The 13,009-nt window shown below is 41.4% G+C and overlaps 1 protein-coding gene across 1 annotated transcript in view; it reads left to right on the top strand.

The window, feature by feature from the left end:
* Positions 1–59: 59 nt before the first annotated feature.
* The window catches only part of ryr2a (ryanodine receptor 2a (cardiac)), a 79,756-nt gene continuing 66,806 nt past the window's right edge, over positions 60–13,009 (top strand). Inside the window, exons 1-2 of the mRNA XM_026222254.1 lie at positions 60–76; positions 303–611. Coding sequence (XP_026078039.1) covers positions 567–611 — 45 coding nt within the window. The 5' untranslated portion in view covers positions 60–76; positions 303–566. The remainder of the gene's footprint in view (positions 77–302; positions 612–13,009) is intronic.

Genomic DNA, 13,009 nt, shown 5'->3' with positions numbered 1-13,009 from the left:
TCAGTCATTGTCATTGCGGTTTGGTTTCTTGTCGATCTTTACTCTGTTGTGGAGCTGGAAAACCTTTGTCTGAAATGTGAGTTACTCGATATAAAGTTCTTCTTTATTGTTTTTTTTTGTGAGAAAACTGATATTCGTGTTCTTGTTGGTTCCGCAGAACCGAGTCATTCAGCTTAAACTACATAATCTGCAGGTTCAGAAGTCAGTCGTTTAATATTCATGAACATAATCGTTTAACCTTACTTTAGTTTGCCTCAACATAAGAAAAGAAAAAAAAAGCCTTTTATGTTTTTCACGGATAGAGTCGTGTTTGCTCCGGTGTGCTCGTGATGGCGCTGCTCGATGCTGTAACGGTTTTAACCGGTTTAACGGTCATCCAGCAGAGGGCGCGCTCCCGCCTCCGCACACTCACCGCACACTCATCTGCATAGCCCCGCCCTCTGAGTATGTCAGCCGTCCAATGAGAATGCGGCAGGAGACACCCGTTACACCCGCATCAGAGCCGTCTCCGCCGCCGCCTGAGAGCTTCATCTGTCCGGTGAGAGGCTCCGAACCCACGCCGAACCATGACGGACGGCGAAGCCGAAGATGAGATCCAGTTCTTACGGACCGTGAGTCCCCGCACTGGCCTGTGTGTGTGTTTGTGTGTGTGTGTGTGTGATGCGGTACTGATGCAGTGGTGCTGATGCTGCGGGAGCCACCGGCTTCCGTCCGGTTCTCTGCGCTTGAACTGATGAACGTGGGTGTGAGGAAACCGAGCGCTTATGAAGGCGGATGCAGTGCGTATGTCCTGATGAAGTCAGTGTTGAGCTCCACTGCAGACGCCCTGTGTTTACTGTGATGTTATGCTGCATAAATGCTGAAGATCATTCAAATGAACCGTGTGATTGATTGATTGATTGATTAAGTACAGTATGAATTAATAGAGATTATTGATCAGTGTGGGAATGTGCTGCATTAACAGTCACAGAATCACAGACGAGGCAGCAAACACAGGACACGAGAAGAACTACAGGAACAATACAGATGATTGGATGCGGATTGTATTGATTGAGCAGGTGTGTTTCACAGGCATGTGTGTAACCAGATATATAAAATGCAGAGTTTAGGAATCTGTCGTTGTTGTGATGATGGTGTAGGTCTGATGTGAATAAGTGTTTGTGATCAATAATAATAACAAGGTGAGGTCGTATCGCCTGTGGCTTCTTTGCATTCATGAGTGTCGTCAGTGCAGATGTTTGCAGCATCGCTGTGTTTGTGTGCACTTTGGTTCGTCTAGAACCTCATGCATCAGTTCTGCCTGCAATCGATCCGTTGATTGTTGTTCCAGCCACACAAAAACACCCAAATCACGCTGATGAATAGATAGAAGCGCCTTCTTAGAGCTGCACTATCGTCTTCAGTAAACACACCAGCAGAAAATCATTAGCAAGCATTACATGTTGAAAACGGCATTGATTCCCTCCTCCACCCTACAGCTCAATGCAGTGCGGGTTAGATGGGACTGAGTCCAGTGTGTGTGTGTGTGTGTGTTATGGTGTAAAATGAACACACTCAGATCACTGTAATGGCATGCGCTGGATATGATGATACATCTGAAGAAGAACTGCATCTCAGGAAACCTGCCAGCACATGATCATATTCACCTCAGGAATAATGAACAAAGAAAGAATACCTAACCTCATTTTTTGCATTGACATTACTGTATAATTATTGATATATGTGTGCATATATACATATAATATAAAATTGAAGCATTCTCTATAAATCATTAGTTGAACAATTCATGATTTATTGTTTTGATGCAAAAATCTAAAACTTATACTGTTGTAAAGATGTGTTTTATGTCACAATACAGAAACTTTTACTGGTCCTACAGATCCATTTTTGCATTTATCAGATACTTTTATCCAAAGCGACTTTTTTTAAGCATCCTTTTCATTGTGTTTCGAGGCGAATCATGAGCCACACATGGGAGCATCTCATGGGAACCGTGTGGCGATGCTGTGATGTAATCTAACAGACCGGAGTCTTGCAGTGTAACCTGGGAAAGAGGTTTAGTAACAGCAGCGAGACCGTCAAACTGTCTGCTCTCTCCCTTCTGTCTCTCTCTCCACACAACATTAATATTTGATAAGATTCTCCTGTTACATAATCCAGAGGGAAGATAAATGAGCAGAGGAGTGTGGAGCTGTCTGTCTCTCTCTTCTCAGAGTTTGAGTCTGACCTGAAATAAACATTCGTGTCATGAGCAGACGACCTCACCGTCCTCGGCCATGTGGAGTTGAGCCGCTCTGATTGGACGCCTGTCCAACCCGCTTCAGCCAATAGCAGCCGCCAGCATCTGTCATGCATTTCAATATTGTTTTGTGTCAGAAATTTGATTAATAAGGCAAGTCAGGTTTATTTATGCAGCACTTTTAATGATCGCTTCAAAGCTGCTTTACTGATTGGTTTACTATATCATGACATGAATCATTACTGTGACTAAATTAATGAAAGTCAATTATTTCTTGATATAAGATTTTATGAAGTTCACCCACATGTACCTGTTTTTATCAGGGAGCTTCTAGAGTGAATTCACTAGTGAACATTAAAGTCAATTCTGTAGTGAACTCTAGTAAACTCCATAGTGAATTCTATAGTCGATTAGTCAATTACATAGAGAATTATGTTGTGAACATCAGATAATTCTGTGGTGAATTCTGTAATGAACTCTGTAGTAAACTGTATAGTGAATAATATATTGAATTCTAGTGATTTCTGTAGTGCACTGATTCTATAGTCCATTACATAGTGAACTCCTATTGGTTGTCTTAGGTTGATTCGTGTAAAAACCTCAAATTGACTCTTGTGACCCTAGTGAACTAATTAGCATATATGTAAATTGTACATTGTGACTAATTAGCATATGTTGATTCCTCTGGTAACTCACATTGATAACATGTCATAGTTTGAGTGTAATAACACAGTATTCTTTCAGGTTCCACATGAATCAGTGAATATGGTAAACATTCACCATGGTATAACCGTCATGCTCCGGGGATGTCAGGGTTAGATGTAATTCATAACAGCTGTGATTGGTCCGAGCAGGTGATCACATGACATTCAGAGCAGCTGTGTGACTGAGTGATTATTAATGAGATATGACAGAACAGTACACCTGGTTCATGTGGAAGTGAAAGGTCTGTATGTAGTGAACACTGATGAGTGGAGGACCTTTGTGTGTGTGTGTGTGTGTGTGTGAGAGAGAGAGAGAGTGTGTTTGCTCGTCCAGCGTGCAGCGGGAAGAGAGCTGTGTGTGTGTTTAATAGAGTCACCCCAGGTCTGTCTGATTTACTGTGTAATTAAGAGAGCGAAACACAGAGAGAGAGAGACAGGAAGAGTTTCTCGCTCTGGTGTCACTGTGATGTAGTGCTGGTGTTCCAGCACAGCGATAGAGTGTGTGTGTGTGTGTGTGGTGTGTTTACTGCTGTTGTGAGATCAGAATAAAACAAACAAATTCCCCTAAAAAAAACAAATCAAAGTAAAACACTAAAAAATATATATATTGTGTTTGAAATAAAATTAAAACACAATTATTTTAAAATAAAAACATCTAAATTAAACAAAATATCTAAAAGGTGAAATATTTTATGTTTACTTGCATGTCATGTGACCATTGTTCATCAGTCAGGCCATCAGACCAGATTCTAGTGTTAACTAGTGGGTTAATATGTCTGTTAAACAGCTGGAACCTAGTGTGTGTGTGTGTGTGTGTGTGTGTGTGTGTGTGTGTGTGTGTGTGTGTGTGTGTGTGCGAAACACCATCAGCTCTAGTGTTTGCTCGGATCAGCTGTTAGTTTCGTCACAGGAGCAGTTTTTTGATTGGTTCACTTGGGATTCAGTGAAGATCGTTTATGAGAGTCACTGAATGTGTTCGTCCTGTGAACAGAGCGTGTGTGGTGTGTGTGTGTGTGTGTGAGTGAGTGTGTTCAGTGCCATTGCGTGTATACATCCTCTATTCTCTGCAGTGATGTGCTCGTTTGCCCAATAAGAATCGACTGTTCAATTGGCTCTTGACTTTTATTAATGACAGATGCTGCTGCACTGTGACTGTCGCAATTAACATCCCACAACTCACATGAAACTGTGTGTGTGTGTGTGACGGCAGGCTGCAATGAATGATAAATGAGTATTATTGTATGGGCTTTGTGGTGTTGTTATAACAGGATGTGCTCAGAGATGCTGTGTAAACACACACACACACACACACACACACGCAGATGTGAGCTTCAGATCTGCTGCTGCATTGAAAGAGTGATCAGATTCAGCTGATGTTCCTGAAGGTGTGTGTGTGTTTGTGAGATCAGCTCCCATCTGTCTCTTCCAGCAGTGAGGTGCTGTCCATGTGGAAACACTGCATTCTGGGTGATCTCTGCCTGCATTCTGATTGGATGCCAGACTGAACCAAAAAGAAAAAATGATTTATTAGATAAGTGCTAGTATTAAATTGGTCAGGTGCTGACAAAGAGATGTCTTTACAGCTTCTCAAACAGAGTCCAGGAAAAGGTCAGTGAGAGTGATGTAAAACAATGTAATATTTAATCAAATGAAATTTGAACAGTTAGTTTCTTTTTGGGCAAACATAGACTGCACAACAGAGGTTTACTGTTTAAATGAAAACATGGACGAAATATTGCATGTTATTACTTAAAATAATAATTACTTTTCTTTTGAGAAGTATTTTCTTAGTAATATATTTGGTCATTGTAACTGAACACTTATTTGGGGGGTTGTTTGATGGTAGTTTTCTTCTGATGGAATGGTGAAATGCTGCTGAAGTGACTCTCAGATGAATGATGATATAGTGAGATGCAGAAGAGCATCACGTGTGCTTCAGATGCACATTTCCACAGCAGTCTCAGACACTAGTGCATGAATAGGATTCATTCTACAACATTTTGAGGTTTGAGTTCTTGTAGATTATTGTCATGGTGATCAGGTTTGTAATAATTCTCATTGTCTCAAACCATTTTATTATAATTATTATTAAAAGAAACATTCACCTCAGAAATCACTTTAAATTCTGTACATACTGTCACAACAGAAACACGTCTGCTGCTCGAGGTGAGCTTCAGCGCCGCTGTGTCCTGTTCACCTGGACTCTGTGTGTGTGTGTGTGTGTGTGTGTGTGTGTACACTAGCCCTCGTGTGTGTGTGTGTACACTAGCCCTTGTGTGTGTGTGTGTGTGTTTATCTTTGAAGTGAACAAGCCTTTGACTGTGACCTTTCTGCTGTGAATAGACCAATGATGTGAACTGATATTCAGAGCACCGCTCACACTGACCTTTTTCGACAGGAAGTGGAAAACAGGCACTCACACGACACTTAACAGCTGCTGTTTGATTGGCATCTGTTGATCTTCCAGCTCTTTATTTAAGCATTAAAGGAAATATTGATGAATTATCATTTTCTAACATTTGTGATGACCAAGTTTCCACGGTTTGGACTGATGAGTGTGTTTGCTCTCCATGATGAGATGGACATGTTCAGTCTAGAGGTTATTAGTGATCAGCCGCTGGACATTTGTCTTTCCCACGGTGGTGTTTGTTAAACACTCCGTCCATCATCATTCACGCAGCTCAGACATAATGATGCGCGGTGACACCGTCAGTGCCTCGTTTGTAAAGCCCTCCATCATTGGCAGCTTCATTAGCTCTTAGTATGCAGATGGAGACGTGTGTGTGGACCAGTCAGCTGGAGAACATGCCACAGTCACACGAATGAGACGATCATCTAACACAGAGCTGACAGTCATTTACTGGGAATTAAGAGACTCAACATTTGACAGACAGAAGTCTGAATGTCATTCTCTACACCTGTGTGAACTTGAGGAGAACTGACTCTATTTCATGTTTCTGAATGAAGTGTCTTCTGCTCATCTATGCATTTATTTGGTCAGAAATACAGTAGAAAGGTGATGTTGTGAATATATTGTAAAATGTAATTAATTACTGTGATGGAAAGCATAGTGCATATTTAATTTCTTTATTTATTTGTTATTTTTATTAGAGATTGAGATTTTGTTATATAACATCACAACATTCAATATGTTTTAAGTCTCAGTCTCTAGTAATATTTCTTCTTTTCTGATTCTGCTGTTGCAGCCTGTCTCTCTCCCTCTCTCTCTCTCTGTCTCTCTCTCCCTCTCTCTCTCTCTGCCTCTCTCTCTCTCTCCCTCTCTCTCTGTCTCTCTCCCTCTCTCTCCCTCTCTCTCTGTCTCTCTCCCTCTCTCTCTCCCCCCCCTCTATCCCTCTATCTCTCTGTCTCTCTCTCTCTGTCTCTCTCTCTCTCCCTCTCTCTCTGTCCCTCTCTCCCTCTCTCTCTGTCCCTCTCTCCCTCTCTCTCTCTCTCTCTCTCTCTCCCTCTCTCTCTCTCTCTCTCTCTCTCTCTCTCTCCCTCTCTCTCTCCCTCTCTCTCTCTCTGTCTCTCTCTCCCCCCCTCTCTCTCTCTCTCCCTCTCTCTCTCTCTGTCTCTCTCTCCCCCCCCTCTCTCTCTCTCCCTCTCTGTCTCTCTGTCTCTCTCTCTGTCCCTCTCTCTCTCCGTCTCTCTCCCCCCCCCCCCCCCCCCCCCCTCTCTCTCTCTCTCTCTCTCTCTCTCTCTGTCCCTCTCTCCGTCTCTCTCTCACCCCCCCCCTCTCTCTCTCTCTCTCTCTCTGTCTCTCTCTCTGTCCCTCTCTCCGTCTCTCTCTCACCCCCCCCCCCCTCTCTCTCTCTCTCTCTGTCTCTCTCTCTCTCCCTCTCTGTCTCTCTGTCTCTCTCTCTGTCCCTCTCTCTCTGTCTCTCTCTCCCCCCCCCCCCCCCCCCTCTCTCTCTCTCTCTCTGTCTCTCTCTCTGTCCCTCTCTCCGTCTCTCTCTCACCCCCCCCTCTCTCTCTCTGCAGTGTGCTTATGTAATCTGATTGATCAGTGGGGAGTGCTGTAGTGCACCAAAAGGAGCGAGCAGAGGAGATTCTCTCCACTCCTGTTTGTTGAGTCACTCATCTCTAGTACTAGTGCTTATACTCAGAGTGTGCTGCTTCTGTCCTAAGTGATCAGATGCACCGGTTCACCTGCTGAACAACAAAACAGCTGAAAAAATCTAGAGATAAAAATGACAAAACGATCTGACACGAGTGAAGTGATGTCTCAGATGGTCTCAGTCTGCCTGTCTTTGTGGGTTTATTTTTATCTTTCTGAGCTCTTTATTTCAGAACTTTTGTTCAGTGTGTGTCAGTGATTTTACCGTGTCTTCACATTAAAAGCGGATTACTGGATTCAAACCGGATTAGAGCAGCAGCTCAACTTGACTGCAGTAATTGGTCTCTGTGAACGTTCCCTGTCGCTCCTGGATTTCAGGATGAATTATTCCAGACCATCCGAGCATCAAGCGCTAATGCGGCAGACAGAGAATATGTGTGAGAGCTGACCTGCTTTCTCCTGTGTTCTTGTTCTTGTGGAAAGTAGCAGAACTTTGTGGTTGTTCTTCAGAGTTTGACCCCTAAACGTCACAGCAGCCTACATAAAGCAGCGGAGGGCATGAGTAATGACTTCACACCGCTGCAGATGTACACTATTTATAGTGAAGCTACAGCTAAACTAGAGCTTCACTTCACATGTGGTCACCTCCACACGTCCTGTTTCCTTGAGCTCAGGACAGCTTCCTTCAGCAGAGGCTGGAATATTATCATAACTAGATTATACCATAACATCACAAAGGAACAATATCACTGGAATCACTTTTAGAATTATTTTTTGTAGTTGACTAATAATAAAAGCATTGACAGCCAATCAGAACCCATTCCTGCTTTAAAGAGCTTGAACATTTAAAGTGACATATGACAAAACTGCAGCACAATTAATATAACTGATCACTATTGTGTGCTGGTGTGGAACATAATATATTTATTGTTATAGTAATCGATATAGTTACTACATTGTAGTTATCACAATAGTTATCATTATAGCTAATGTTAACATTATGATTACATTTATAACTATAGTTGTAGTTATTGTTATCACTATAGGTACTGTAATCATTATAGTATTTGAATAGCATTGAAGCTCAGGGAATAAATAAATCGTAATGACCCGTTTAACACTGAAGTGAGATCAAGATTTGATTTGATTTCTTTCTGTTTGATGAAGCTGTGTTTGCAGAGAAAGAGTGTGTTTGGATCTGTGTCCTCCCACACTGTGAGCAGCAGAAGTTCATGCTCTCTTCTGCTGAGAGGAATCACATCTCTCTGAAATCACTGATCTACTACTACAGCTCTGCTTTATGCTGAGGAAACAGGAACTAGTTTAGATTCGGTTTATTTGTGCTAGCAGCTCATGATGATCACTGTGACAGTATGGAGGAGTTGGTTTGAGTTCATTAAACTGTCATTGATTATGATGAGACGTGCTGAGATGATCAGAGCTGATGTGATTATGAGCAATATCAATATCAACTGGATGCTGAAACCAAACACAGGCTTCCCTTCAGCTGCAGCCGTCATGACAGGACAGACCTGTGTGTGTGTGTGTGTGTGTGTGTTGTGTAATAGTGTAGTACTCCGCTCTCACTCCTACATGTGTTCATAGAGACTCAGGCACTTCAGTCCAAAAATACTCAACAAGAGTCAGGTGCTGGTCCTGAGAGACGCTCCACACAGCTGCTGCGCTCGCTCGCTCTCAGGAATACCGTGGTTTTACTGCCAAAGGTTCCACACACGCTTTCTGTTCTTTTGTGCATTACAGGATTGTTATAAATCATTCTGCTGCACTCACAGAAAGTTTCTGATGGAGTATTTGACTGTGGCTTGAGTTGATACCCAGTGTTTGGACTGATAAGATGTGAATGTCCTTCAGATGTGTAACTAAAGACATTCCTGCTGACCATTGAAATGTCTTTGATGACTTGAGTTTTCATTCATTTCAGTGACTTTCCCCAGGCTTGAAAATCTGTTTTCACTCAAATTTTAAAGCTTGCATCATTCAGTGAGGATGTTCAAACAGATTCAATGTCCAGAGTTTCCCATACATCGATTTATTTGTGGTGGCTTGCCACAGTATCAATGCTGACTGCCACAAATATATTTTTAAAAGGCTTTGACTTTGTTGAATAAATATCAGCTTTGCAAAATTCAAAATCAAAACGCGGCAGGGGTGTTGTGGGTCTGTGGTTCTTCTGTCTGTGGCTCTGGCTGTCTGTGGTTCTTCTGTCTGTGGTTCTTCTGTCTGTGGCTCTGGCTGTCTGTGGTTCTTCTGTCTGTGGTTCTTCTGTCTGTGATTCTTCTGTCTGTGGCTCTGGCTGTCTGTGGCTCTGGCTGTCTGTGGTTCTTCTGTCTGTGGCTCTGGCTGTCTGTGGTTCTTCTGTCTGTGGTTCTTCTGTCTGAGGCTCTGGCTGTCTGTGGTTCTTCTGTCTGTGGTTCTTCTGTCTGTGGCTCTGGCTGTCTGTGGTTCTTCTGTCTGTGGTTCTTCTGTCTGTGGCTCTGGCTGTCTGTGGCTCTGGCTGTCTGTGGCTCTGGCTGTCTGTGGTTCTTCTGTCTGTGGTTCTTCTGTCTGTGGCTCTGGCTGTCTGTGGTTCTTCTGTCTGAGGCTCTGGCTGTCTGTGGTTCTTCTGTCTGTGGCTCTGGCTGTCTGAGGCTCTGGCTGTCTGTGGTTCTTCTGTCTGAGGCTCTGGCTGTCTGTGGTTCTTCTGTCTGTGGTTCTTCTGTCTGAGGCTCTGGCTGTCTGTGGCTCTGGCTGTCTGTGGCTCTGGCTGTCTGTGGTTCTTCTGTCTGTGGCTCTGGCTGTCTGTGGTTCTTCTGTCTGTGGCTCTGGCTGTCTGTGGTTCTTCTGTCTGAGGCTCTGGCTGTCTGTGGTTCTTCTGTCTGTGGCTCTGGCTGTCTGTGGCTCTGGCTGTCTGTGGTTCTTCTGTCTGAGGCTCTGGCTGTCTGTGGCTCTGGCTGTCTGTGGCTCTGGCTGTCTGTGGTTCTTCTGTCTGAGGCTCTGGCTGTCTGTGGCTCTGGCTGTCTGTGGCTCTGGCTGTCTGTGGTTCTTCTGTCTGTGGTTCTTCTGTCTGAGGCTCTGGCTGTCTGTGGCTCTGGCTGTCTGTGGTTCTTCTGTCTGTGGTTCTTCTGTCTGTGGCTCTGGCTGTCAGGTCTCAGTGTGACTCAGCAGTATTCTTCAGTGTCTCCTCATGTGATGTTCTGTGAGGTGAACAGTGATCAATATCCACCCGTCATCAGCTGATGAGAGACTGACAGCTAATTGTAAAGTGTGAATGATGTGGCTGTATTAGTGCATTGGGACACACAGAGAACACAAACACTCATAATCCATGTTCACAGCCCAATTAAAACATCTTCGACACTTCAGATTATTTTTCTAATAATTTAATAATCGGAATTTAAATAGAATGCAGCTCATATAACCGCAGTCAGTTTGGTTTTTAATATACTTATTTTTCCAAATGAATTACCCACAAACCTGTTCATACACACAGCAAATAGAGTGTTTACAAACATTAGAGATGAATAATCAGTGTTTCAATTCATACATGTAGACATTTGCATTTCATTTGTACATTTCAAATTATATTTAATGATTAACCTTAATTTTGTGGGACATAATGGAGGAGCACTTAATTTCCCAAAATGTACAAAAAAACCCTCTAGATATTATGTTATATAATAAATGTAACATTACTATTATTTAAATAAATTCAGATTTCACTGTTTTTTTAAATAAATTAATCATTTTCATTATCAATTTTCTTCATGTTGTAACATTTTGTTGTGCAGTCTGACAAAATGAAATAGTTTTCTATGACTGTTAATTCGTTTGGCATGATCTGTGTAACTGTGTGTGTTTGTGATGATCACAGGATGTTTATGTGAGTGTTTATTAGCTGCGTAAATGTCTGCGAGAGATTACAGCAGGTTCAGATAATCTGGATTTGATCTGAGCTCTGTTACATGGATTATAGCAGTATTAGCCTGTACTGCACACACCACCCATCTGAAAACATCAGACTGAACACCTGACCACAGCCGTGCACTTACTGTGAGTGGGCTGTGTGTGCGTGTGTGTGTGTGTGTGTGTGTGTATACTGAATATACCATTCAAAAGTCGATTTTTAAAATGTTATTAAAATAAGTTTCTTCTGCTCACCAAGGCTGCATTTATTTAATCATAAACACAGTAAAAACGGTAATATTGTGAAATATTATTCTACTGTAAATCATCTGTTTTCTGTGTGAATCTGTGTTAAAGTGTAATGTATTTCTGTGATGCTCCGCTGTACTTTCAGCATCATTCCTCCAGTCTTCAGTGTCACATGATCTTCAGAAATCAGAATAATATGATGATTTACTGCTCAAGAAATATTTCTGATTATTATCAATGTTGAACACAGTTGTGATACATTTTATTTTTCATAATTCACAGATAAATAGAAAGTTTAAAAGATCAGCATTTATTTGAAATCGAAATGTTTTGAAATATAAATATTATACATGCTTTTACTGTCCCTTCTGATCAATTTTGTGTGTTCTCGATGAATCAAACTTTTGAGCGCTAGTTTAGATGTGTGTTTGTCCTCTCGGTGTCCAGCAGACAGCGACACACCCATCACACTATCTGCAATGCAGTTCAGTCTGGTCTGCCAGATCCCTGTCTGTCTGTCTCTGTGTTTCAGACAGGTAACGGCCAGTGGATCAGTCTGTATCTGCAGGAGTCCGCGTGTGTCTCGCGTGTGTCTCGCGTGTGTCTCGTGTGCAGGGTTTGTTCTCTTGTTTGTGTTGTTATAGCATCCATGTGCAAACTGTTATAACAGTTGAGTCAGTGATTTTATAGAATGCAGTGCAAGATGAATTAGAGTTGGGAATTCGAATATTTGGGCTAAAATAAAAAGCGAATATTCAAATATTTGTTTAATTAATTACAGAGAAAGACATTATTTTTATTTTATTAAGTTTTTGTCAGCATTTCTGAACAAGCTTTTGTTTAGGCATTATACACACAACAACATTATGCTATATCTCAAGGTTTTCTTTTAGTTTAAAGAGTTCATATTTGGCATTTCTTTACGACTGCTACAACAACTGTAATTTCTTGAATATTTGGACATATTCAAACATGTAAACTCAGACTGAGCTTTTATTCTGAAGTCGTGATGAACAGATAGCATTTTGAGAAAGATATTGATTACCTTTCGAATCTGATGAAATGGCACACTTTGCATTCTCAGATGAACGTTATAATAAACCCAAACGCAGCAATATGCACAGATGGAGTTTGAGACATATAAATAAAGTGCATATATTAAACCTGCTTTGCAAATATTTATTTAATTAAATCATAGTGTTTGTGAAGTCAAAATAGTCATGAAAGCCATGATTTTTAAATGGGTTTAATATAGGGCTGGGCGATATAACAAAACATTTGACCCATTCTCAATTTTTAATTAGTCAACTTGAAAATATAACGACAACATGATTCAAGTAACTTTTTCTTTATTAACCCTCTAGATCTGTTCCAAGTGCATCACTATCTATAAATATATTTAATAACAAAAAGATTCAAGCTCAAGCAGAGAATTTCACATTTTGGAGGTCTGCAGCTAATTACACCATAGATGAACTGAGAGGGTGAAGGGTCTCAAAATACATTAAAAAAAAAAAAAAAAAAAAAATATATATATATATATATATATATATATATATATATATATATTTTTTTTTTTTTTTTTTTAAAGTTAATAATAAGTCCATTTGCTTAAGGTTGTAGATTATTTTACTGTTTATGTGTCTTCAGATTCAGTCATTCAGTCCATTATGTATCATGGACTGCGTAACACATGAAATAAGTCGACCTGTGTGTGTTCATACGTGTTCAAGGTTATCAGCAGGATCTCTGGGAACACGTGACGGTCAGGTGACATGCATCCGGCTGCTGCTGGTGTGTTTAAACTCATGATGAAACATCCATCGTCACGCAGTGATCTCGCTGACATATGATGGA

The sequence above is a fragment of the Carassius auratus genome, chromosome 37, assembly GCF_003368295.1.
Source record: "Carassius auratus strain Wakin chromosome 37, ASM336829v1, whole genome shotgun sequence".
In the NCBI taxonomy this organism is placed as follows: Eukaryota; Metazoa; Chordata; class Actinopteri; order Cypriniformes; family Cyprinidae; genus Carassius; species Carassius auratus.
The sequence above is the reverse complement of the archived record's forward strand: the minus strand, read 5'-3'. Positions and strand labels throughout refer to the sequence as shown.